Raw genomic sequence first — 27,563 nt, forward strand, 5'->3', positions numbered from 1 at the left:
ATACTTTTTGTGTCAATATGACGAAACTTTACACTTGCTTAGTCAATACTGCCGTTCACGTGTTTCAGAAACTTTGAACTCACAGTGCAGCCTTGAACCAACTATCATTACAAGCAAACAATTATTGTAGTCTTTATCTTATTATTTTATGTTAAGTCAAACTAACTTTTTTCAAACAATATGTTTACTTCCAGTTATAAATAGTGTTAATTTTAAATGCAGTAATATTCTTCTGAGCGAATCTCAGTCATCCATATATTATAATTATTAATTAATGAAGAAAACATATTTGCCATTAAATGTTTAAGATTTAATGACAAAAGGCTTGCTCTAGCAACTTTTTAAGTTATACAATCATTTTATAGACTGGTTATATTTAAAGAATTTCGCTGAAATACTATGTTATGTGCTTTAGTTGGATCTCTCTCCTATCAAGCTTCAGTAGAATTGAGATAAACAGTGCAGAGAAATAGTCATGTGGCCTTGTTTCTAGTTACTGCCAATAGAGCCAGTAAATAAGGAAACAATAAAAAGTAAAAAAAAAAATTACTCCGCAGTAAATTCTGGTATATGCTCTACCTATCAAGGAGATCTAGTAGAAGCAGTGCTAGTTAAATGTTTTGAAGATAGATGGTTGAAAATTAAAACATCATTAATTACATAAAATAATGTAAAATTGCTAGTTGCAACAACAAAAAATAAAGAAAAATTAGTACAGTAAACATACAACATATGGCAGTGGTTTTATTTAAAATATTGTATTTACATTACCAAAAAACAAGAGAACAGGACATTAAAATACTGTAAAGAGTTGCATAATCAACATTTGCATCAGAAAACAAAAATTTACATTTATGTTTGCATAATTTTTTAAAATTAATTATAAATAGAGAAATAATTACAGAATAACAAAATAATTAAATGACTTATTGTTAAAAAAAAGAAATATTGGCTACTATGAACATTTTTTCCCCTCCAAAGTAGCATTTGCGTCACCATAATTGTAACATTTAAATGAATGTAAAATAGAAACATGTTTTTTTTATTACATTAATGAAAATGTTTGTTAATGAAATTGTATTTAATAAAATAATGAGTCAGTTTGTATAAAGCATTACTAAAACAGCTCACCATTGCATTTTTTGTTGATTATAAAATTATATAATTTTAAAAAAAGTTTAATGTCTCTATTTGATTTAGTTTTTAGCTATCACATAGTTATCTATGTTTTTGTATATGTAAAAAAAGTTTCTTCAGGCTAACACTAATATATATATAAAAAAAGGTTTCTTCAGGCTAACACTAATAAAGGCTGAGAAATTATGGACATTGTCATTACTAACACCATTATTTAAAAGGTTATAGATGAAACAAAAGTTTGCATATTGTTGTGTATTTAATATTTATCAAATCATTCATTGCTCTCAACCTTCTGTGGTACCTGCTTTGGTTATCTCTTGACCACAATTGTGGTGTTACTGAGTAGACTTCAAACATGAGAAAATATTTTAGCAAAACTAAGGAAATGTAAATTTGTGGACCAATGATGGCATGCAACTGTTACATATGTTAATCTCCCTTGTGGGCAAAAGTTAATCTCTGCTGAAACATGCCCTTAAATGAACAGTGGTTTGAATAAAATTCTATTACTAGTTTTTATGTAGTTCATCACATTGTGATAATGTTTTTGATGTTTAACACTTAGTATTTTCAAGCTCAAAATTATCTACTTCTTTTAGAATTATATCAATTGGAATCAGGAGGTGGGGAAATTACACTATTTTCAAACAGTAATGAAGTATAAACTATAATTAAAATAAGTTTTTCTCTTTTCATTTTTTTAAACGTTAGATAAGAAACCTTCCAATGAAGTGTATATTTTATAATTCAAAAAGGTTGTTATTTTTAAGGTGAAAGTTTTAATAACAGAAAGAAAATGTTTGTACTCTCTCCATTTCTTTACTTACTTTCACGTATGATTAAATGTTTGTCTTCAACACCATAAATATATTTGAATTATTGTTTTTATATTTATTTACCTTTAAAGAAACACCACTGTAATTAGTTTTATGTAAAAAAAAAACATTTGCACAACATGGTGACACCAAACTACTTGGGAAATCTCCACAATGTTTAACACAAAAAAATGAGAATTCAATATAAATACCTTGAAACTACAAAGTTGAAAGCCATATCAATAAAATATGGTGTTTGGTATTTGTTCTCATGATAACTGTATAATTACAAAGGAAGCACTTTTTTTAGCCCATATATTCAAAGTGAGCCGCCCAGTCTTGTAAGCACCAGTTCTTAAAAAGTGAAAGTCTATTCTATTATCATTGCCACATATGATGTAACAAACTATCCCACCAGCTCACATTACTGTAGTAATGCAATGTTCAATTACTTCTTTAAAAATAATTTTAGCTAAATGTCATAATTTTATTTTTTTAATAATTTTATTACGAAATCATTTAAATTTTCATACCTATATAATAGATTTTTTTGTAAATCATTATAGTCAGAAAATGTGATTTATTTTTTCTATACAGTACTACATATGAACTGGTATTATGCAGCAGAAATTGCATGAAAATTATCTTTACAACTTATGCACAACCATAACTATCTTACACAAAATGTTTTATATTTTTTACCTGCTTCATTATGAAATGACTAATTTGTATAAACTAGTATTTATTTTAAAGTGTTCTTTAAAAAAATTATGTGATGTTAATAAAAGTTATGGATGAGACACTTAAAAAAATTAATAAATCTAACTTAACTACTTTATGACAGTACAAATAAATATAAATATGTTTTAACTATATAATATGTAAATCACAGAAGAAAAAAAAATTGTTTGCAGTTTTTAATAGATACATTTTGACAAATTAAAAAGAGTTTTATGAATCTCGTTATAAATTTTTTGGGTGAATATTTTCACATTTCTTAGCTCATTTTATTGTGAAAACTGCTACAAATAACATCCAGTTTTTACACTTTCCATCTGAACCCAGAAGACAAACAAAACACTGAATAACACTTGAACAAACAGGAACTCGTTACACATTTACTGCAATGAAAACAGTCGATGGATAATGTATTACATGTTAATAATTTCAGTATTTTTTACAGTAACTTTTTTTTGCTGATATGAATTAGTCTTTTACTTCAATTTAAAATGTACAGTAAATTTTTTATGCAAAATGTACACACAGTTAAATATTAAATTTCACATTTTTTTACACCCATCCTTTAAACCTTCATTTAGAATCGAGCAGAACGGACATATTTTTTTTTACTATATATGAAAACAGCATTACAGTAGTACAGACATACGTAATTGTGCTAACATATGTCATTGCATGTACACATCAACACAACCTCTTTCATTTGTACACAATTTGTAATAAAGACAGTTTTATGAGTATCATTTTGTCACAACTACAAAATATCCACTTTGTTATGTAGGCAGACACATATGTCATCTTCACTTGGCACACGTCACATTTAAAAAAAAAAGTATTTGAAAGTAGTGATCAGGTTGCATGAAATGCATTAAAATGTACATGTAAAAACTGCACACTGGGTATATTCAAGTGGCTGGCATAAGTACATTATGTACATCACTTTTTTCCAAAATGCAGACCAAAATGTCAGTTTCTCTTTCCTTGTAGCCAATTATCTTGGATGAAGGACTGCAACAAGAACACAATGATAGTTAAAATTTAGTACATATTTGTAACACGAGCAAAGATAAACCTTAAAAAAAAATCTAAATATATTGTGGCCTTAGTTTTTTGTAAGAATTGTCAAAAAACCTTAACATTTTTATATTTACAATATACCTGCTATACACATTATTTGAAAGTTCACTGTAGGTTTTTAAAAATAAACTTTCTTGATTCCAAAATTATTTTTGTTTGCCATAAAATATTTTAAAACTCATACTAAATTAATTTCTTCTATTATAATTTGCTGAGCCAACGAAAGCAAAGCTTTGTAAATTGAATTAAATAGCATTCCAGCGTGTGTTAAAAATGATCAACAGCACATTAAATCTATGGTGGCTAAGACAAAAAGCAATAATACACAAAAATCATATTTTGTAAACTGAGACTAATTAAAAAAATCCAAATTACAATTAAATTTCTTTAGTGATTCAGTTTTATAAAAAAAGGGGGGTTGTCTGTAAACTCTGTTTACGGAAGATAATTTTAAGTGATAACGTCATAAGAAAAAATTGATGAAAAATTGCATACTTTTTAATTTTCAAATATTATTTACAGTTTTTGCAAATTTAATTTAAATAATTTTTTAAAATATAATCACGAACAATTCGTTAAAAAGCCCACCTTAACCTGTTTAATATCATAAAAAGATTTTCTCGCACTGTGGTTGGCCGGTTCTTGTACGCTCGGCTCAGGCGGAACGTGTCAATTTTTTGTGCGTGCAGCTGGCGTTCATCGATTAAAAGACATTATCACGTAAAAAAAATCAAGAAAAAGCCAGTGCCACATAAAAATGTTACTGTACTTTCATGGGGACCAACCAAAAATGTTACTATACTTCAATGGGGACCAGACAAAAATGTTACTTTACTTCCAGGGGGACTGGACAAATATGTTACTATACTTCTATGGTGACCAGACAGAAATGTTACTATACTTCCATGGGAACCGGACAAAAATATTGCTTTACTTCCATGGGAACCGGACAAAAATTTTATTTTTTTCCATAATAATATAATGGTGACAATATACTTGAAGGTTAGTTTTAATCAAAGAATTATTCAGACACGTAAATTTAGGCAAAGGCTCAATCTACCAGAAGCCACAAAATGTTTACGGATTCAATACTATGCATTATAATGCTTTTGATGGCATAATTTTTTTTTTTGTGGTATGAGAGGCAGTTTGTTTCTATTGGTAACCATGACAGTAGCCAGGGAAGCCAGGGTGGCTCTTACTACTCACCCTTGTACGATCCGGGCATGCTAGCTGATGACTTCCCCTGACTGAGGTGTATGTCACATTTGTTTTAGTCTGAACACTTTCACTATTTATTTTAGTTTATTTTTGCAGGACCACTGTGATTGACTGGTCAGATCACCCGCCTTCAAGATCATCTAAGGGGCCCGGGGGAAATAATTTTGTTGAGCCCCATTCCTATTTAATGTACAAATTTTCAAACCCAAAATTTAAAAAAAATGTAGACTGTAAACCTTACTGTGGCCATAACTGTAAATGTGATCTGTGTGTATCGCATTGCATGTAAAGTTTCCTATCAGTTCTATTAACAACGATGTTGTAGTTTTAGTCCGTCAGGGTAACCACAGATGTTTAAAAATATCTTTAATCCCAGCCGGCTCCCTGGTGCCCATGACTGCCCTGCTCACCTCCCAAAATAGTGATCTGGGTTTGATGGTTACAGATTTGTTACAACTGGGAAACATGGAAGATGTTGCAGGAATCTGTGTGTTTTCTCAGGGTACTCTCGTTTCCCCCCCCAATCAATTCCATCAATGCTCCATTAGCATCTCATCATCTTTCATTATGTTTAATGAGCTCAGTGTCTACCCGATGTTAAGCTCAATTAATTTAATTTTACTTACTGTGTCTAATTATAATAATTAAAGTCTGACAGACATACAATCAGTAAGGTTTGTAGCTCTGTACGAAAAGAATTTGCACACAAAGTCTTGAGGTGCGAGATTACTTATGATCATAAATGATGGAAAAATTTTGGTTTTGTGTAAATCAGTAATAATTTCATGTAACAGGTTATGATGTCTGTGGCAAATATTTATCAATTTTAAGTGGAAAGGTACCCAATGGGCTGAAACTATATGGCTTGATCCTGTAGTACATGATGCTTGCTGTTTTAATTCAGTACATCAAAAGATCCTGATGGCCTTGATTTTGTTGGTTTGATCCTGTGGTACATAATTCTTGCTGTTTTAATTCAATATGTCAGATGATACTGTACATAAAAAAATATATATTTTCATATAATAATGAATTATGATCGTAAGTCGAATAAAACTTTTGTTTTTTCAACCTACAATCATAATTCTTTCTTATTTCACAAATTATTTTATGTGTAGCATCTTCCAATGTACTGAACTCAAACAGTTGCAAGTTAAACATATCTAATCTAATCTAATCTAAAACAGCAAGCATCATGTACCACAAGATCGTCAATATGATCATGCCATCAGGATCTTTCAACATACTGAATTAAAATAGTAAGCATCATGTACCACATGATCATGCCATCAGGATCAAGCCTTCAGTATCCGGGGATAAATTTGGATACATGAAACACCAGCCATATCAAACACAGAATGTACTATGGCTGTAATCAAAGAATTCCCTGGAAATACTGCAAAATTCAACATGTCAGCTATTTCAGCGCACAGCATGTATTCCTCACAGAAAATGAACGACATTTTAACAATTCAATTCAAATTTTTGGCTCCCATTAGACTTGTTAGTTACAATATAACTCAAAATAGTATGTATGTACTTTAAATGCATTGTAACAAAACAAAATTTCGTAATACAATTTCTTATTCTAATAAAATAAACATAAAATATAAAAATTAAAAATTTTTACAATTGCAATGCAGTCGTTATTTAAACAAATTTCATTATTACAACACCAGCTACATTAACTAAATTTCTCCAAAAAAGATTTAAAAAAAACCACACGGTAAACATAAACAATGTCAGCAATTGTGTGAATACATAGGTATTGTAATGTAAACTATTATTTTTTCACAAACCATTAGGAATTAATAAACATCCCTTTCAGGGTCAATTCAGGAACGTCTCTAGTATCTAGAAAACATATATTCCTATTTAGGGGTGAAAGATGCAAAGGATCTGTGAAGAATGCTAAGGGGGAAGGGGGTGTGGAGAAAGTGAGTGAAAAGGGAGGACTTCTTGCCACTGGGTGAATGCCCAATTGTAGGCTTAATAGTGAATTCAATTCAAACAATGAATGGCAGTGGCAGCGTAAAAGCACGGGTATTGTTATGTAAGATATAAAATTTTCGCAAACTAGTATTAATTATGAAACCATCCCTTTGTAGTAAATTTAGGAACAAGTGTAGTGTGTGAAAACCATGTTTTCCGATTGTTTTCTTTCTTTTCTAAAAAGCTGTGACGTCCTATAATTAACCTATAAAACTACAAAATTACCCAAACTAACTCATGCTAAGAAAAACATGCAATGCAAATGCACTTGTATTTTAGTTTATAAACAGAACATAACCTTTCTTTTTTTGAACTCGTATTTTTAGCTTGTTTTCATTTGTTTGTTAACCACTTAGTTGCTTGTTGAAACATGAATTCATTAATGGAGGCTGGAAAATTTAATTATTTAATACGTAATTGTATAAAAAAATGAAATATTATGTGCAACATTACGAGACTTTGTACATGTTTACAATTCAAGCTGTTCTTGAATTGTAATTCCAATACCATTTTATTGTGTGCAGCGGCGAAAATTCATGGTACCAAACATTTATACGAAAATGCATTTCATGTGGTCGTGTTGCATTGGAAACCAGTAAAAGTAATTTACGTTATGAGAAGTCCTATGTTATTTAGTTTTTTTATTCAATTTTAAAACTTAATTTAAAAATGTCTTCGTCACGATATTCCGAACATTTCTTTGCAGTTCAGGCAGTTGGTTTATTCTGTTGTTTGTAGTGGTAGCCATGCTGTAAATAAAGAAAGTTTTTGTTCTTATCTAACTTAACCGTGCTTGTGATAAATTTATTTACGATGTATTAAATTCAAGAATGTTATTAAAACATTGGATGTTAAGTTTGATATATACGGCTGGCAGCACACGTAGCTAAGAAATGAAGTTCAAAGTATGTGGTAGTACGAAAACTGAAAAGGGTACTGGTGAATTTTTAGGTTATGACAGACAATTTCATTTTTCAATAATATTGGGTGAAAATTAACAAGTGTATCATGAATTGTCAGAAACGCCAATTCAACTGAATATCGGCAAAACGTGCTTCTGCCGATTCATATCGGCACAGCTCTAGGGCTTATGTATAACATCATTCAATAAAAATGATAAAATAACCATGCATAATATTAATATAGGGCATTCATAAAAGCAAATGGGGTGCCACCTTTTGATATATATTTTTTTAAGTAAACAACTTTATTCAAGCAAAACATATACAACACAAAAAAATGTGTGCTTGGAGTCCACACACGAGCGAAGTAAAACTTCTTGCATATTAGGTATATACAGATAGAGGTAAATTATTAGTATCTTTTGAACAAAAGATAATTGAGAATATTAAGGATACGGGTATGATATCAAATAATAATAAAACATGGTTGCTACAGAAATATAATCTTAGAATTCCCTGACTTTTCCCTGTTTTCCAGAAATTTAAGAGAAAAATTCCCTGACTTTCTTATGAAGTACATACCATAAATATTAACGTGCATATGATTAAATGTAATATAAAAATTTAAACATGAGGCAAAATAAGGTTTTTTTGTGTTATTTTGATGGCAGAATTGCGAATGTGATTTTTTTTTCCTTCAACATGGCTGGTGAGAGCTCTTCGGCCCATATTGCTGAGTTGAATACTTTTGTAGCACAAAGTGCAGTACATACGCAGAATTTATGTTTATAGCGGAGGGTTTGACATGCTGAAACTGTGACTCCTTGAGCCAATTCTCCTTAAAAGTAGTTTTATTCGACATCTCTAAGCTAAAAAAGAAGTAGGTACATATTAATATTTTCAGGTTAGGTTAAAAAATTATTGTTTATGAATTCTTAAAAAATTATTACTACACAAAACAAAAACTATTACAAATTCACACCTAGCAATATAACGGGCCTACTTAGAGAATTACAATAGCAGCATTACAACATGCAATACTCTTACATTCTTACAATGTTAACTAACGATCCTGGGGAAAAACATGTTCAGTTATGCATATTTTTTTATACACAGTGTAAGTGTCACGCAACAGAACTCACGGATTATAACGGATGAAAAAAAAAAGTAAGTAAAAAAATTGTTAGAAAAAATGCAAAAACAAACGGCACACAAAATCCACGTGTTTTTGTATCAGCTTGGTAGTTTTCAAAATGAGAATTGGTATTGCTTCTTTATCAAAATGCACTTTATTTTCTTATGATCGCATCAAAAACTAACTTCACCTGAAACAACGCCTTTAAATTCACGTAATAAGCTTTGTACTCATCTTATTCCACGTGAACATAGCCTTCAAAAGATAAACGACACCATGCCCGTTCTGTAGTTCACTGCATTAGAGACGGGCAAATGGTTCACGAACCGCTCAATTGAACCAGTTCGCCTCGAGGAATGCTCGGGAACTGGTTCTTGAAAAAAGAACCGCGGTTCACTAGCTCAGTCGAACGATGTACACGTACGATCCATGGTACGATCTCTACAAGGAGAGATGGTTTGTTCTTTGTTTCTTCCCTTCCTCACAAGCTGCCCGATTCCATGCGTCGTGCAATTCACATAGCTCTCGGTTCTTCTCGCGTTCTCGGCTCTTTCTCTGTTCTCTCCGCTCTTCGGTTATTTTCCGCACTTTAGAGTGGGAGAGGGGAGAACCAATCCCCACTCCAAACAACTCACCACCCCTTCCCGGCCAAGTGAACGGTCTCGTCTCTTCTTCCCCTCCCTTCTTTCACCGATCACGGCTCTTCTTCCTCTTCCTTCTTTCTCAGTGCACGTGACTCATACATAATTGTGACTAAAAGCCTCCGTCCCTTCCCCCACTCCTTCAACACGTCGCTCTTTTTTAATGAACAAGGTTCTCATCCCCTGTTTAGTTTGCCCTTGCGAGTCTTTTTTATATGTGCTCGTGGCAACAATTAACAACTGAAATCCTGACTTCGACAGTTGATGTATGCTCTGAGTAGAATTTTCTCAATTATTAAATTATATATACCTATATTTTTACTTCGTTTACTGATGTGGGAGCAAGAAATTTATTTATACAGAGTTTGCACTTGGTAGGTTTACAACAAGGTAAGTTTTTCAAAGTAAATTAATTTTGATTTTTCTATAAAAAATGTTAAACCAATTCTAACAATTAAGGTACAGAGTGTATATTATTCTCTTAAAATGTCAAAAAAATGCTGTATTTTTGGAAGATAACATTCAACAAAATTATTGATCTTCGAGATAAGTAGTATTTCAATTTACTCAGACAATAACTTGTTCACTATTATTATTAAAATGTATTAAATTATAATTATTTCCAATACAGCGCAACACTTATTTATATTAAACTTAAAAAATTAGTAATAATTTTAAATATTTCTTTGTGTTTTATAACATTGTTTTTTAATTGTGATAAACTGCACAACTTAAAGTATTAATGGATATTTTATTTTTATGGTTTTAGGCTAATATGTCAAAATAAAAAGCTTTTTATTACTTGTTTTATCCAGTTTTAATAAAAGCATTTATTTGTTTATAAGTAGATTACTGAACAAATCTCCTCACTTTATTTCAATTACACGTGCATCAAAAAATTTTAACTAACAATAAATTGATATATTTTTATGTGAGCTGCTCGGCTCTTACGGAATTATCGGCTCTCGTGGTTCAAATCTCTCGGTTCTTTCTTTACTCGTCCACTCACCTCCACAAAGGACCTGCCCGGCTCTCGTGCTCGTGGTTTTCAAAGCTATCGGTTCCTTCTTATCACGGTTCTTTCTCTTTAGTTTCACATGGCATTGCTCGTCGCTGCCATTCGTGCTGACCTCTTGCGGATACATTTTCAACTAATAGTGACAATAACTGCTCTAGTACCCACGAGAGGCCTCTAAATTGGATTTTTCTACATACAATTTATAATTCTCACATCATGAGCAAATATGCATTCAATTTTATTTTCATTTTACGATTAAAAATACTTAGTAAATATATATTGAGTTACTAGTACATCTTTATTATTACTACTTCGTACTTATATACTTTTTATTATTGGGCTTAATCAACAGATATGTTTAATTGCAGTTCAATAATGGCAATATTTTTAATTGGTTATCTATGCAATTAAATTTTTTCTTCTATAAAAATTAAGTTAATAGTACAAATACATCGTAATTGCGATAAGTACGCAGTTAATTCAAATTCTAGTAAAAAAAAATTAAATGAACCGAAGAACCATATCAACGAACCGATTCACTTCGAAGAACGAACCGGTTCTGAACCGCTCATTAAAGTGAACCGTTCTGCCCATCACTACACTGCATGGAACGAAACAAAACACAAAGTCTCAAGGGCAAATTAAAAAGGATCAAAACACGAACAAATGAAGGCCGGGTTCGCTAGTGAACAAACGAGTGCATGGATTGGCCAGAAGTTATGGTAGGTGGTTGTAACAGCCTATTGCAACGGACAATCGTAGACCAAGTAAAAAAAAAAAAAACGTTGCAGTTGCCGTGTGCCTTAAGCAGCAGCCTTTTAGCGGAGTCGTTCGGTAGCAGTACGAGTGCATCAAAACAAAGCTTTGTTTGAATTATAAGTAACTTTAAAATTTCCAGAATTCGTAGAATTTTCCCTGAAATTTCCCGGAATTCCCTGACCATTTTAATTTCCCTGACATTTCCCGGTTTTCCCGGTTTTCTAGTCCTGTAGCAACCATGTAAAAATACGTAACGCTGTTAAACAATATTGATTTACACAAGTAATTAAATTATTAATACATACGTGAAAGAACAATATTTTCTTATGAATATTGCCCATGGCTCTGTGCACAACAATAAGCTCAACCCCTGTTGTGTTGCCCTCTGCCCAAATACTCCCTTCAGTCGGGGTGACGTCAGGAACAGGCGGGTCCCTACTGCCGCGTACAGCCTATGCTTACATCATTGTATGGTTGAACCTGAGCCACACGCCACTACGTGGAGCCCACTCAAGGCTGCTCCAGCAATCACCGACCATGCCCATGGCCCCGGAGTGGGGATAGCTCGACGTGTCACTCCCAAGAAACAATTGCGCATATGCAAGAGTGCGAAGGCACAAATGCTCTAATGCGGGAATGGGCAAGTGCACAAGTGTACGAGTGCACAAGATGGCAAGAGTGCAAGTGTGCATAAAAATGTGTGCAAATGTGTGTGCAAGTGTGTGCAAAAATTTGTGCCATTAGTCTTTCCTGCCGGTTCCTCCACAATGTACCCAGCTATTCCCCTCCTCTCCCAGTTGCCCCACCACATATCTAGCAATTTCCCCTCATGCAATAGGAATTTTCGTAATGCTCGAAAATTGTAGCCTTCTTCAGCAAAGAAGTTTCACAAAAAAAAATCATGTGCGAATCTTGCTTCCGATGTTTTAAAGCTTTGCCACAAACGTGATGCTTCACATCAGTTGCAATGTTGCAAAGTTTTGCATCACAACTGAAGCTTCAAATAAATAATAGCAACTTTCGTGGTGAAGTCAAATTGAATATTAAAGGAGCCTATTAGCCATGCAGCATGCCGGTGACAGTGCCAAGAAGAGGGAAGCAACTTACCCGCGGCAGGGCTACCGGCTTGTTAGTGGGGTTGAGGTTATGTTAGCGACTACTTCCTGCCAGCGGCACTGGTGGCCTGGTAGTTGGTCTGGTCGGGATACTCCTCGTACTCCTCCTCGCCCTCGTCGTAGTCGCCCTCCACCGAGGGCTCGGGGGTCGCAGGGAGGTATTGGGAGGGAGTTGTCATTGTGGTCAGGGCAGGGGTGTACTCCTGGCCAGCAGGGAACACAGGTCAGCTGCCAAGCACTACTGATCCACTGCTTCCAAACAATTAAGGGAATGTTACACTATACACAAACATTATACATACCAATAATTAGAGACAAATTTTGTGGTTTAATTTTTAGCCTGATTTCGCTTTTATAATGGAAGATCATGTTTTCATTGTCATTTTGCTGTGCAATATAAAACGTATGTATAGCGAAATTAATTACTTCCTAATGTGGTTTTCACAAAACCAGTGTCTTTTGAACAAGCTGCAACTTTAAAATAAAGTTTTGGGAGTGTGAAAGTCTGCAAAATTCCTCAGAAAAATATCAAGCATTTGTGTATTTTAAGTTCATATTGTAATATGTATTATGATAAAATAGGTACTAGTTCATGGAACATAGTTTATTTTCATAATCCACTCTGTAATTTTTGTTACAAAATACTTACTAAATCAAATGGCAAGCATTAATTTATATTTATATATTAAATAATAAAATTTGGTAAAATAAGTACTTCTTTAATCTATGATTTATTGCATGACTTAAAATTATATTAATTTAATTGTGTATTTACTATAATTTCAGTGTTTATCACACTTCACCATAAAAGCTTGTCCTTACCGATAACCATGTCACAAAAACAATTACAAAATCTAAAATATAACATTATTTTTAGCTTTTCATTGCATCCCAGCCACCAGCATGTTTAATTTTTTTCTTCTTATAGCGTCAAGTTAATTCTAAAAATATGGTGAGCTGATTCAGATTTCAATTTGCATATTAGAAATGCAATGCTTGAATTTTAATTTAATCATTTTCTATATTCTTTATTTCATTAATTCTTAACAAACATTTGTGATTTATTGTTAACAAACATATAAACATATCTTGACTTATTAACATGCTTTTATTAGCTTCACTCAACTATGTAATCAAATCATGTAAGTCGATTTTAACCTTCTAATTGTCGTACCAATTTGAAACTTTGCTAGTATATGTAATCCTGATGACAATACAATAATTTCATGACTTTAACCTAGGGGGGAGGAGCATAGGGGCAAAAAACCACTACTTTCGTGCTATGGGCAATAACCATGCTTTTTGTATATCCATGAGTCCGGGCATGGTGGGAAATTTGCCCAAATCAACTGCCCTCAAGGGGGGAGGATCAAAACCACAAAATTTTCACAAAATTTCAAAAATTGATTTTTTTTTCTGTTTGGAGAATTTCTGAGCCATTCGAAGTCCTCAACGATCCCCCCCTTCCTCCTCAGGGGATAGGTCATTTGTCCTAATTTTTTTGAAGTTGGGACAATTAAAGTACGTTAATTTTGACATACTTCCGAGCTCTTTGGGCACCTTGGACCTCCTTGGGGGTGGGGGTCCATTGCCCCCCAATTTTCTGGACTTTGAAAATTAATTTTTTTAGTGCCTTTCAAGGAATTTGTAAAAAAATTGATTCAATATAAACTAAAAAGTAAAAGAAAATTATATTTTAAAAAACTAAAAAAACATGGTTTAATTGCTGTATGAACTAAAGAGTAAAAATTTAATTTTTAGATTTAAGTAGTTTCTTCAACACAACAGAATTAACTACACTTTGTATAACAAAGTTTTTTAACATGTGTAAAATAAGTAACAAATAATAATAATAAAAACAATAAATTATGAAATGGCTTTCTTTTCAGGGGGATTCTTAATGTTGTCTAGTACTAGAGTATGAAATTAACTAAACTAACTTTGTACTTGGTACCCATTAGAAGAAAAACAATCAGCAATATGGATTACTTCATAATTGCAAACATTAATTAAGTCTTGTTACACAAAATAAGTTGTTGATTCTTGCATAAGCTATGAGGTTGAGAGGTTGAGTGATACAGTACTAGTGCATTAGCAGGTTTTAAATAAGCATACAGCATCCTGAAAGTAAGACAACAATAAAGTATGCAACAGTGGATTTGATACCAAAAGTTTACATAGGTGAAGCATACAATTTCTACTTTTGGCACATTGCAGGGAAATACACAATGAGAAAAAAAAGTTATAAATAGATTCCTTAAAATAATATAATGTACTGTTTGTTATTGCCAGTTTGAAACTCCGATTGAAGTTCATTTTACGCTCTCTGGACATTTAAACTCTTGAGTATATTAAATCATATTGTAACTATTACTAGCATTGTTTATGAACTTAACTTAATTGGTTCAGGTATGACTGAATGCTTGGTCATGATGCAAACTGGAAATCTGAGTACAATTCAAGTTTATAGTATTTGAGGTCATTTTATTTTTTGACCTCTAAGTAATCACTATTGTGAAAAGTTTATAATCCTGAATTCTATGGTTTGACACATTTCTGTAATTTGCCACCAATGGAGCTGCTCACAAAATGATTTTTCCAGGTAGATAACGATGCTAATAACAGTTCAGTTTTGAACTTCGTCAATAGATGGGTTTAAACACATCATTTGGGGCGTCCGTCACGTCTAATATTTTTGTTTGTTTGTCTCGTATATGTTCCTATACCATTTATCCGATTGCAATGAAAGTTTGGTGAGTTGTTAATGTGCATACCCACGAAGGTTTCTGAGTTAGTACAACTATTAGGTTGTGCACAAATCATTTCAACAAATGTGTGTATCATATAGTTTAGAGCAGTTTGTGTATTTTTGGTGTATGAGTACACACACATTACAGAATTGAAATGAATTAAATAGAAACAGCGATAATTCACAGAATTAAATTGTCTAAAATACAAACAGTGACATTTCAATTTGTGTGTGATATAAACAATAGTGTTTTATTTTATAATGTATAGCAGCAGTTTGTTTTCATTGTATGAGTACGCACGCATGACACAATTGAATTGAATTAAATATAAAAGAGAGAAAGAGATATATAGAATGAGATAGAGGAAGATACAGCATGGTATAGAGAATGAAATGGAGTTAGATAAAGAGATATGTAGATATATAGAGCTATATAGAGGAGAGAGATAGAGACAGTATATGTATATATATATGTAGAGATAGAGTGATAACTAGAGATGGAGATATATATTATATATAGATATAGAAAGATATTAAGTGATATTTATGTATATTTAGAGAAATTGAGAGATGCTTTGTACATGTGTACGTACTTCAAAAAATTACAAAACAAAATTGAATAAGGCATTGCAATTCATGTTGAGCATTAGCTAGATAATGGAATCTTACCAATATCAGTAATCTTTCATTTTTCCATTTTTTTCTATAATGCTTTATAGAGTCTATATTACATACAGACCATTTTTAGATGTATAGAGGTAAATAAATATACACTGGCAGAACATCTGCCGGGTTCTGCCAGTGAGAAATTATTTGGCACACTTCACATTCAAATTAAGAAGACAATTACTGTCTACATCTGATTTCAAAAAAAGTCCCCTTCATCCTATGTTTAGCCTAGGTACTGGAGGTATTAGTAATTTTAAATCATAAAAAATTAATATTTCTTAAATATAAAAAAAATATGAATAATTTTGCAGAAAAATCTGCCCAGTAAATACATTAAGCCTCGTTAATGTCTCATTTTTTCAATAAATATTTTTTTTGAATTGAGTCCCACATGGTGAAGGCCTATTTAATCTAAAAAATTAATCAAATAATAATTTCTAATCAATTATCAAATCATTCTTGCATAGCTAATGTCAAATTATTCATGAATATATATATATATATATATATATATATATATATATATATATATATATATATATATATATACACACACACATATATATATACATATATACATATATATATAATTTTATTTAGTATTTGCAGACCCCTACATGTGAATGCAGCTGATGCACTCAGTGTTGCATTTACCTTTGGTGGTCTCCAGCCGCAGCCAGGTAGCGGCAGGCCGTCTGGTCCCAGCGGGCAGGGGGCGTCCAGCCCCGGGACCCCCTGGTCTCCTTTGTCACCCTTGTCGCCCTTCCTGCCGCGCTTGCCTATCGGCCCCTGGCAACACAACGCACATATAATGCATCACTGTATCAAATTGAAGTTTGTGTGGGACACTCAGACATACCAAAGACAGGATGCATGCTGGATTCAAATATAGTTGACTCTTGATTAACTGGTTAATGTGAATCGCAGCAACCTCGGATAAGAAAAATATTTGATAACACGTACATTATCAGAAAATCGTCATGGTTTTCAGTTGGCCCAGTGGTGATGTTTTCCCAACTTTTCTTTTTTTTTACGTCACTCCATGATTTGCCAAACAGTATCTTTGAAGTTAATTTTCCTTAGGCTTTCGACATCTAGGCCTTCATGCAAATGATTCAATAGTCTTTAATTTGTAATGGTGCTTAAGGTCAGCTTTGATATTACAGAACCTCAGGTAATTGAAGCTCAATTAATAGAGACTCTACTCTACTGTTTACTAACTTTTCAACGCTATTTCTGAAGTAACCAACTCAAGAAAAATAAGCAAATGTCTGCAGTTTCCTGATTCATTCTATAACAAAATCATTGGTTTGTTATGCAAGCCCCTTTCAAAATGCAATTTTAACCATGCATTTTCTTAAGATGGCAAAGAAGTGTTTTTAGAACCATGGTCTTTAGGACTGTTTAATACAGATAGCTAAAACTCATTCCATAGTTAATACTTTGAAGTTAAAGTAAACTTACTGCATCTCCTTTTGCACCTTTCTCACCTTTAGGACCCTGAAAAAATAACCCAAACATAATTTATTATATTATATTCATAATTTAAATAAAATAAATATTTTTAAACATATAACAAAAAACTACTTGGGTTATAATTGTTATTTTTTTGTTTAAGAAATCAATCTTTAAATTTATTATAGCTTTCTTAAAATGGTGTTTAGTTTACTATTAAAGAAGTATTTCTCAGCCAAACCACCTGTTTCCAGCAATTGGCTTCATCTGTAACCTAACTGATGAATTAATTTTAAATTTTATAACTTACAGTACAGATTTTAAAAAAATTAATAAACCCTTTAGCTACAATTATTTTCTGTACTGATGTGAGTAAAATAATAATATGTCCAAATGCACACAAAGCGAAATTGTAAATTTTAATGAAATATAATATGCAAAAAGAACTAATCCACAACATGCAGGGGCAACTTTAAAGTTAACATGCATATTAGTAAGAGAAGCTTTATGGCCTAACTGCATGAAAACAGCAAAGGCGTGAAGGATTGTAGGACAGACAGAGTGAAATTGGTACATAGTAATAAAAGAGTAGTAGTATATAAGCTGGGGTACCTCTGCACCAGGAATGCCATCTGTTCCCTAAAATAACCAGAAAAATTACAATTAATGACATTATGTACATATTAAACAAAATTTAACATACTTCCAACCATTACCACATTTTAATGTACACTATGAATCAACCATAGTTAGCATTTAGCAAGACCTTTAGTTTTCATTGGTGAAATTATTGTAAAGAAAAAAAAGTAATTTATAAATAGCTTTATTAATTAATCCTTTGCATTACACTTTCTGTTTACAAAAAGAACCATAGCTTTAATTTTAGTTCTCAGTAACGTTTTTCAAATTGGAACACCATTGTTTATGGCAATAAACTTTAAAAGCTAAAATCACTTTCATAATTTTATTATTTGCACCTATTAATGTGGTTTACCAAACCTTATAAATATTTTCCACCTTAATAAAATGAACACAAATTATATTTAATTAAATAAAGGATGATATAAATTCCTATTACATATACTGAGGGTTTGTAGAGAGGCCCGAGTAAAAAAGATTAACAAAGGAACCAATGTCTGGAAACATTCCATTTCCTCTCTAGAAGCCAAACACCACCATGCATAGACCTGTACCACATCTGCTGTGTCAAAGACCAGAGTGTAGTACGTACAATGTTTTTTTCAGTAATTCTGTGTCCACTTCCAAGAACGGCTCAACTTGGCGACTCCCCACTTCAGTACAAACATTGTACCAGCATACCATGTTCCAGTTTACTTGCTCACAACACCTGGTGGTCGAACATTTGCTGCGGCACTATTATCCCAGCAAGCTGATCCTCTTAGGACCCCATCGGATCTCATAAACCAGACTGTTCATGTGGCACCACAGAGAATAATCCAGCTGTGTCAAATATGGTGAGCTTGCAGGCTAATCAGTTGGAACACCATAGGTGTGCCCAGACATTTCCATTAGGGCGGGCCCTGCTAAATTTTTAAATCAGAAGCTGAATTTAGAATGTTAAATAGCCTAAATACATTCACTCATTGACTTGTTGATATTTTTGTGCAGTATGAACGAGATATGTTTACTAGTTAATATTTATATCCGTATAGTTTTAACAATCTTGAAAATATGTTTTTTTTTTTCCATAGACAACGTTTAAAGTGTACTTACACATTTTTCCCCCTCGAATTTCCAATAGCTTGGTCCAGATCTACCTTGAAATGAACTTCTTTTTAGTGAATGCAAACACAGAAATTCAGACAACAGAACTTTAACAAACCTCTTAAAATATATTTTTTTTTGCTTGGCCATTTTAAGGGACCTCATGTTTTAAATAAACTAAGGCTTCTGTATTTCCAGAATGATAAAATGTTTAAAAATATTGTTAATTAGCATGCTGCAACACTGAAACACAGTTTGAATGTCACAGTGCCAGGAATTTACAGAATATTAACGAACGCATTAGAGAAAATTCCGATCTGGCCCCCCCTGTAGGCACGCCTATGTGGAACACCACTGCAGATCCACATCACCCTAATCACCCAAGTGCAAAATAAGGTATTGCGCCATCGTCTTGAAATCACATGACATGCCCGATGCCCAATGGCACATCTCCAGAAACCCTCCGACACATTGATGACATATCATTCCTAAAAAACCATGGGGGAGTGCAGAATGCCAGTTTTTTCTTCCCCACACGTGACTGTTGCGAAAATTGTACGCAACTTCCGTGGTGATTTGGCTCTATCCGTAAAGAGAGTACAGTAAGTTCTCGATTAGCAGGCAGGTAATGTTCCTGGAAATTGTTCGTTAAGCAAAACATCCGTTAATTAAATCACGTTCACCCATAAGGAACAATGTTGATGTACCGAGTTTTGTTCCTAGAGAGTCCAAAAATGCATAACACTCATTGTAAAAACTTTATAGCCAACTCGTGACATGCCTGGCAGTGCAGCTGGATGTCGCGTTGCAGCACAGCCACAAAAAATCTAAACCTTGAGAGTTTGGACAGGATAAAGCAAGTGTGAAGGTTGTTAAACAGATTAGTCCGGTGACCTTGTCAAGACCTAGGGTGAGAGAAACAAGAGCACAAGGAAAGACTGATTTACACACAGTGCTGTGGCCGAGTCGTAACTTCACCAACCATGATCTCATATTGATTTCTATTCACAATGGACAGTGTTTCATAGGTAGTCTGGCAAATACACTCTTAATTATCCACCAGTTGTACGGCCGTGAAACTAGAAGTATTGTCTGAAATTATCCAGCGGTCACGCTACAGTGACAGCTGCAGCACTGCTTGCGGCGGCACGGACACGCACTGGAAGTGTAAACAAAACCCTTCAAATTCCTAGAAGAATATTTTCAATCTCGTCAGTGGATTCACGGACTGACCACGACACTCTCATGACACTGGTGTGTGGAGAGGTGGGCACAAACTGGGCATCAACGCACACACGGCATGGATCATTTTAATGAGATATTTAAGGTAGAGCGCACACTGCGTTCGGGGCATCAAATTTTTTTGGAAGGATGTCCCTGTCCTCTGTGTTGTTGAGTCATCCACATCGGCGAACCATACAGGTTGCTTGCTTTCTCGCTGATTCCAGTCGGCATTGCTGACATTCAATACGTACAATGTGGAGAAGTGTGCGTAGTCTCATTTAATAGACTATAGGGAATTCTTACATCCGATTCATGTGATTCCTGTCGTGCATGCATTGCCGACCAGTAGTGCCTACCTTAAATCAGCCTGAAGTGAGAGAGCATTCGGGCAAGTGGCTGATTCTCTTCAAATGCCTTTTGATGGAGGGGGGCGGTTAGATAACGGAGGGGGGAAAACTCACAGCGAACCTTTCCTCTTCCCGTAACTAGAGGCCAATTTATTATGTTCTTTTTTCATCCAAATTGCTACGCAAAATCAAACCTGTACAAAATAAGATTTCACTGACCGCAATGAACTATGTCAGAAGGAATTAATCTGTATTTATTTTGCGTGAACACACCACAAATGCCCAGTACCTGTACAATGAAGGATAATGGCTGGCTACAATACTGTTTGGAATAGAACGGCATGTGTGTCACAATCCGGCAAGTTGGTGAACAATCTGCACAGATTCCCTTGTCATAATGGGATGCATGAGCTGGTGGAAAGGGTGAGTTGGCTGTCATTTTTTTTGCCACCCACATCGTGAATATAAGCTTCACGTCTTACCTTCCCTTTTATTAAAGGCACGAGAGAAAAGATACACTGATTCTCTTTTAAAGCAGTTGTGAAATCCTTAAATAACCGTTATACATGCCTGCAAGAATTATTCAGTGTGTACATAATGCAGCCTTGGATATGAGTGTATATACATCTATTCAAGAAGTACCAACCCTGCCCGTTCATAAGTTGCAACATGGAAATGTCAACAGTTGCAGAAATTATGTACAGAACCTGAGTTGTGACAGATAATCTGCTGGACTCATAGTATCGACGTTCTGAGGATAATAAGGGTGAAGCGGCTGCTCATGAAGCACACACCAGACAGTATTTTAATCCACGAGGGCACGTGTGATCATTCTGGATTCGTTGAAGCATCCTCTTCAATTGTGTAGAGTGCGAAATCTTTGAGAAGACCAAGGGTGAAATGCTGCCTTGATGCACTACAGTCTTCTCTGCTGGTGGCTAATGTATCCGTTTACAGGAGCCACCAATAAACAATGGCAGAGATGGCAAGCTTATGTGCAGCTCTTCCATTACACTTAACTTCGCTGTACCATGGCATATTGTCATACTCATCAAACACATAATCCACCACCAGCAAGTTGCTGTCATGAGACTGACAACTTTATGCAAGTGGTGATGGTGTGCAGGATGGGTTGAGGATGTTACATGAGGTGATCATCATCGAATGATGCAACACATGTATGACATGTCCATATGTCGATGGTGTTTGGCTTATAGCTGGGAAACAGTATGTTTTCAGACATACAGTAGACATGCATTACTGTAAAAATAATAAAACCATAATCTTATCAAAATTTTATAGCTGCCTACGTTATTAATCAACTTAGTATTTATTTTACACACCCGAAAAATCTAAATGTGCAAGTAGTTGGATTGGTGCCAAATAACAGAATCTTTTGAACTAAAGAATGCTGTATTAAAGAGTGCTAATCATACTAGTGTTGTATGGACTTATTTTTTTCTAAATGGGTGGTTTTATTTTTAATCCCCAAATGTTTTGAAAAAGAATTGCGTAGAAAAATGTAAGCATTAACTGTGAAATATGAAACAATGTTACCATAAAAACACGAGTTTTATACTCTATTTTTAGAGATAATTTTCAGGAGTTACTGCAAAAGAGCAAAATATCTACCAGACAGGGCACATCTCTCAGGCAATCTTCTGTTTGAAGGACCTGAAATATATTGCATTCACAAAACCTGCTGCCAGACATTCAGAACCCACACTAAACATTTGCATCACTCCTGAGGTACCGTCAGTTGGGGTAACATTGGCCCTTTGAGGGTAACTTTGGCCCAAGACAAAAAACATGTTAAACCATGTTACAACTCTTCAAAATATTTATTAGATGTGATAATACATATGTTACCAATGTGTAAAAAGTTTTTTTTTTTTTATACCTGTTGGAAAAATATTTTTTGCTGTGGATAGACACATCCGGAAAGTTGTTTGATAGGCTGGTGGATTGTAAGAAAGAGCTAATGCAATTTAAATAGTAAATGATAATCTAGTCTGAGTACAAACATTTCACGTACACCAATTCCATGAAATCAGGGACTGTTCAAGTGAACCATGAGACCATGCAAGCACCCACACAAGCTAATCTGTTGGTCAGATGTCTAATATACTTGTACCATCCTTGTGAATGCATATCACATGAATTTCCACATGCAAAATTTTTTTTTTGAAGTAAAACTACTAATATTTAATATACTGTAGCGGTTTGAACTGCGCGCGCCACATCAGCCTCCGGCACTCCGCTCCCCTCCTCCTTCTCCCTCCTTTCCCCCCCTCCTAGTGGTTGTTCTATGTCTACTCGTTCACCCCCCCCCCCCCCCCTTGATTGGCGCATGCGCGCGCTGCGGCGCGATCTTATAACCATGTCAGGAGCTTCTTTCTTGCTTCTGGTTTTAGTCAGGCTCGGTTGTCAACAGTAGCTGATCTGTTGTAATCTACTAGCATGTAGTCCGTTAGGTTCAGTTTGAACTAAGTGGGTGTGCGACCTCAGGGGAAAAATGTAAGTTGGTTTGAGTTGTGTGTGAGGCGGTGGCCCTTACCTTAATGTAGAGTCATTTATTCTTGAATTGGTTTGTCTAAATTCCTTTTCGGCCGCCACCTTGAAAATTGTTTAGTTTGGATTAATGCATTAACGTAACTTCACTGTCAACTTGGTTTTTATTGGTAACTGTCTCCCCCTGAGACGTTGTCGCACGTATTTGATTATTTCTTATTAATGTAAATTATTTCTGTAATTGTAACTGCCCTTTGCAGTAGTTTTGTAAAACGTAAATAATGTAACGTCTTTCTTCAATTGCAACTGCACTTTGCAGTAGTTTTGTAAAACGTAAATAATGTAACGTCTTTCTTTAATTGTAACTGCACTTCGCAGTAGTTTTGTAAAACGTAAATAATGTAACTTCTTTCTTTAATTGATTAATTGTAACTGCACCTTGCAGTAGTTTGTAAAATTCAAATGTCTGAATTTAACTGCATACTTGGCACTGCTTTTGCTTCGCGTCAACTGCGCGTTGTATGATGGGATCGCTTACGGTGTAGCCGGCTTACCTTCGAAGCTTGTTGTTAACAGCCCGTTTTGTCTAAAATCATTGTTTTTGATTTTTGTATTTAGCCTTGCCTAAATTGTATTCACTTAACCTCATCAGTAACCTAATGTTATGATTTGATGTTTGAATAAAATGTCTGTGTACTTGATACCATTTACCTTGCATACCTAATCTGCTCCATTCACGTAAACCCCAGTCCATGCCAGGTTCTGGCCTCCCATCCCAATGCTCCTAAGCTAGATAGGCTTTACAATACATTAAGTTATAATATTGAAGGTTGCCTTGTATTTGACATGTAACCTATTTGATGTATTTCCATCTTTTATTTTAGTCCATGATTAATTTATGAAAACATGCTGCTTACTTAACTTTAAAGGGTTCCAAACTTTTTAATTATTAAAGCGTAGATTATGATTTATTTTTGTAAGAAAATGTGTTACTGGCCCACCACTAATGAAAACGTTACAAACACAAGTATGTGCACCACGCCACAGGAAAGGATGGAGTGACTATTAGCAAGGACTACGGTGGTGTTAGCAGCGCAGCTTGGCGGTAGGTCACTAGGAAACCAGTGTGTGGTTTGTGATTGCAGACTACGTACAGGCAGTCCCGGGTCTCCTCTCTCGCCCTTGCTGCCCGGCTCGCCCTGGGCTCCCTGCAAAACACAACGTCACACGGATGAGGTACGCTGTGCATCGTTCATGCTGCTGGTTCATTTAGATTGTTCATTCAGTTGAATCGGTTGCTACAGTTACGTTGATGGTAAATAATTTAAACTATCAGTAAGATATGATGCACTGGTACCATTACAATCATGTGACCTACAATAAATTGATGTTACATCATTTATACGTTGGCCAAAGAACGAGAGATGAAACACTATTTTGAGCTTTAAGTTTGTTGTTAATAATGCAATGGTAATTTCGGAAGTATTGAACGTGCTTACATAAAAAATAAATTTACTTAAAACAATATTTAATAATTTCAATATCTTGGCACTTCTTTAAATGGAAACTTAAAATGAAATATTAATGTGGATTATTAAGTATGTCTGGAGGTACTAAATACTGAATGTTGTTTAGTACAGTGTAAACTCAAAGTAGTAATATTCATTTTATAATTATTTAATAATTGTTTTATTTATTTATATTATACATTGTGTGTACTTGGAAAGTGATTGTGGATATAATATACTTTTATTGTCTAGATGAATCATTTCGAGAATTTTTTTTAAAATAGCCATGTTTTGGTTTTTCCTGAAATATTAACACTTTAAACGCTAAACAATCGGTGATCTGTTCATGCTGAAATATCATTCAAAACAATACCTACATCAAACTATCATGTTACTTTTACTTACATATTTTGTCTCTTGTAACAGAACTGAATAAACATACAAATAGCCATAACATAAATATGGAAGACAGAGTATTTTCTGAGTTATTATATGCACATTTTTTGGTTATTGTCTGGAAAGTTTGACTTTTGTAATGTTGCAGCATGCATTTATTGTTTTATATTAATAACTAGTAAGAGAAATTACCCATCTTTGATGTTTTTGTTTTGCTTGGCAACACAAAAATATAAGAAGCTGTATGCAACGTACCTTCATTCCGTCAAGACCAGGAGGACCCTAAAGAAAAGAACAAAAGAGAAACAAAAATAACAAAAGAAAAATTACGATAACAATAAAATACAGTGGGATAAACAGTGTCAATGCAACCAGGCACAGTGTTTACAATACATGTTAGTTTATGGTGGCATATGAAATAAAACAAATGACTGGGTTTAACATTACACATGGTGGTGGCAGCATAACACAAACAAAGCATGTAACAAGCTGAAACAATATGGTTACATCTATCTTCGTCTTGCAAACAGTCGTGCAAATACCTTTTGTCGACCCGCCAGTACAACATTCAGTATGTTTAATTACTTTCACCTACTGTTACCCACAAGTAGGTTTAGATATATAATTTTATTTAATGTCACCAACTTACCAGCAAGTTCCATCTACAAGTTATTCAGGTGTATTAATATTTTATTCAAGATTTAACAAAAATTATAACTGAATTGAAATGAAAAAATTACAAATTTGAACTGAATGTCTCTTATTGCAGTTTAAGTTAATTTGAATAATATAAATTCTAATATAGATTATTTAATTTAATAACTGTGAAATGATGGGTGGATAACCTGTAAACACTGAAAATAAATTTTGCTATAAGTTTTATTATTTATGTAATGTTAAACAATGTTATCCAATCACATCACCACATATGGTTGTTGCTGCAGGCCTGGGTCTTGTGGAGTTCATTGTACTCGGCTACTAACCCCTAGGGTTGTGGCTTAGAGTTCCGTCTTTAGCCTGGGTGTATTTAGAAATAATAGTTAGATTGTAAGATTGCTGAACATAGCAGTGTTACCTGCATGTGTTGCTATGAATTATTTTTATTTACGTTCACACTACAATCTTTATTCTTTACTGTTTTGTCATATAGAGACATGTATATACACATCCTACCCCTTAAGCGTCCAGCCAAAACATGGATATTCACTAAGAAAATAAGTCTGCAGGTTCTTGTTTAGTTGGGTGTAAAAACTTTATCTTGTGTATTGAATCACACTATAATGAGAAAGAAATTTGGAGGAACAAACAAGAACGGTTTTAAGTTCAGTCACTTTTTTTCCAAAAACATATTCTGTAACACATCAGGTAGTCTGTAGGGTATTTACTTTGTTCTTTAATGCTTCCGTAACCCGATGTGGAGGCTGATTAAAATCTTAAAGTGAGTAAAAAATTGAATGTAATAGCTGTCACCAGTAGACACAGCAGGCATTAACAATGCAATAGCCATTGCTATGGAGATGAAGAATGCAAAAACAATGCAATAGTATTGAAAAATAGGGAAATTTTGATCTTTAATGCCCACGCAACTCTCCTTGGGAGCTGATTTTCATAAAATCCTTAACAGATGTCTGCATAGCAAAATGAATATACATGCCAAATTTCAAGTCTGCAGGTCATATAGCAAAATGTAATGGCTTCACGGCTATTGCTTGGTGTACATAGAGAAATGACTCTCACAGTTTGTACATCTGTTACTCTGTATGTCTATGACTAATATATACATATAAATATATTCACATACACAAACTTTTATCCTCTATTTTACACCCTTAGGGGATAAATTTTCAAAAATCCTACCACAGTGCTCACCTACGTTGTATAAGGAACTCCTTTGCAAAATCTCATGCTTCTAGACCCAGCAGTTTAGGCTGTGCAGTGTCTGTCAGTCAGTGTCAAGAAAGAATTTTACAAAGTAGAAGATATATAGTTAATGAAATGTCTGTGTAAAAGATAATTTAGTGTACATGTATTAATAAATATAAAGAAGTACCAGTAAAATTATTTCAACTGAACGTAAAGTCAAAAGAAATTTTAAAAAAACTTAACTAAACACATAATTTTACATTTAATTAGGTATCCTAAATTTTTTTCAAAATTAATATGAAATTATTAACTTCTAAAGATTTATGAAATATGGTAAAGTTCAAAACAAGTTTTTTGTATCAGAAATAAACTGATACCAAAAATAACTTTAAAATGTCTGAAACAATGTTTACTCTACTTACTGTGGTGTGGATGTGAATGATTATAAAACATCAAAAATTAGTCCTGCAGTGTGTGCATATTACATTTAAAAGAAGACAATAACAATACTTCAAGAAAAATTTGAAACCCATGTATCACATTTTAAATTACTGTTCTATAAA

At 33.8% G+C, this 27,563-nt stretch overlaps 1 protein-coding gene across 1 annotated transcript in view; it reads right to left on the reverse strand.

Annotated features, from left to right (window-relative positions):
- Positions 1–349: 349 nt before the first annotated feature.
- Positions 350–27,563, reverse strand: part of LOC134542905 (collagen alpha chain CG42342-like) — a 149,258-nt gene continuing 122,044 nt past the window's right edge. The window contains exons 24-30 of the mRNA XM_063387491.1: positions 25,393–25,419; positions 24,388–24,441; positions 18,039–18,065; positions 17,436–17,471; positions 16,626–16,760; positions 12,546–12,756; positions 350–3,701 (exon numbers count right to left, since the gene is read on the reverse strand). Coding sequence (XP_063243561.1) covers positions 12,595–12,756; positions 16,626–16,760; positions 17,436–17,471; positions 18,039–18,065; positions 24,388–24,441; positions 25,393–25,419 — 441 coding nt within the window. The 3' untranslated portion in view covers positions 350–3,701; positions 12,546–12,594. The remainder of the gene's footprint in view (positions 3,702–12,545; positions 12,757–16,625; positions 16,761–17,435; positions 17,472–18,038; positions 18,066–24,387; positions 24,442–25,392; positions 25,420–27,563) is intronic.

This window comes from Bacillus rossius, assembly GCF_032445375.1.
Source record: "Bacillus rossius redtenbacheri isolate Brsri chromosome 9 unlocalized genomic scaffold, Brsri_v3 Brsri_v3_scf9_2, whole genome shotgun sequence".
Lineage (NCBI taxonomy): Eukaryota > Metazoa > Arthropoda > Insecta > Phasmatodea > Bacillidae > Bacillus > Bacillus rossius.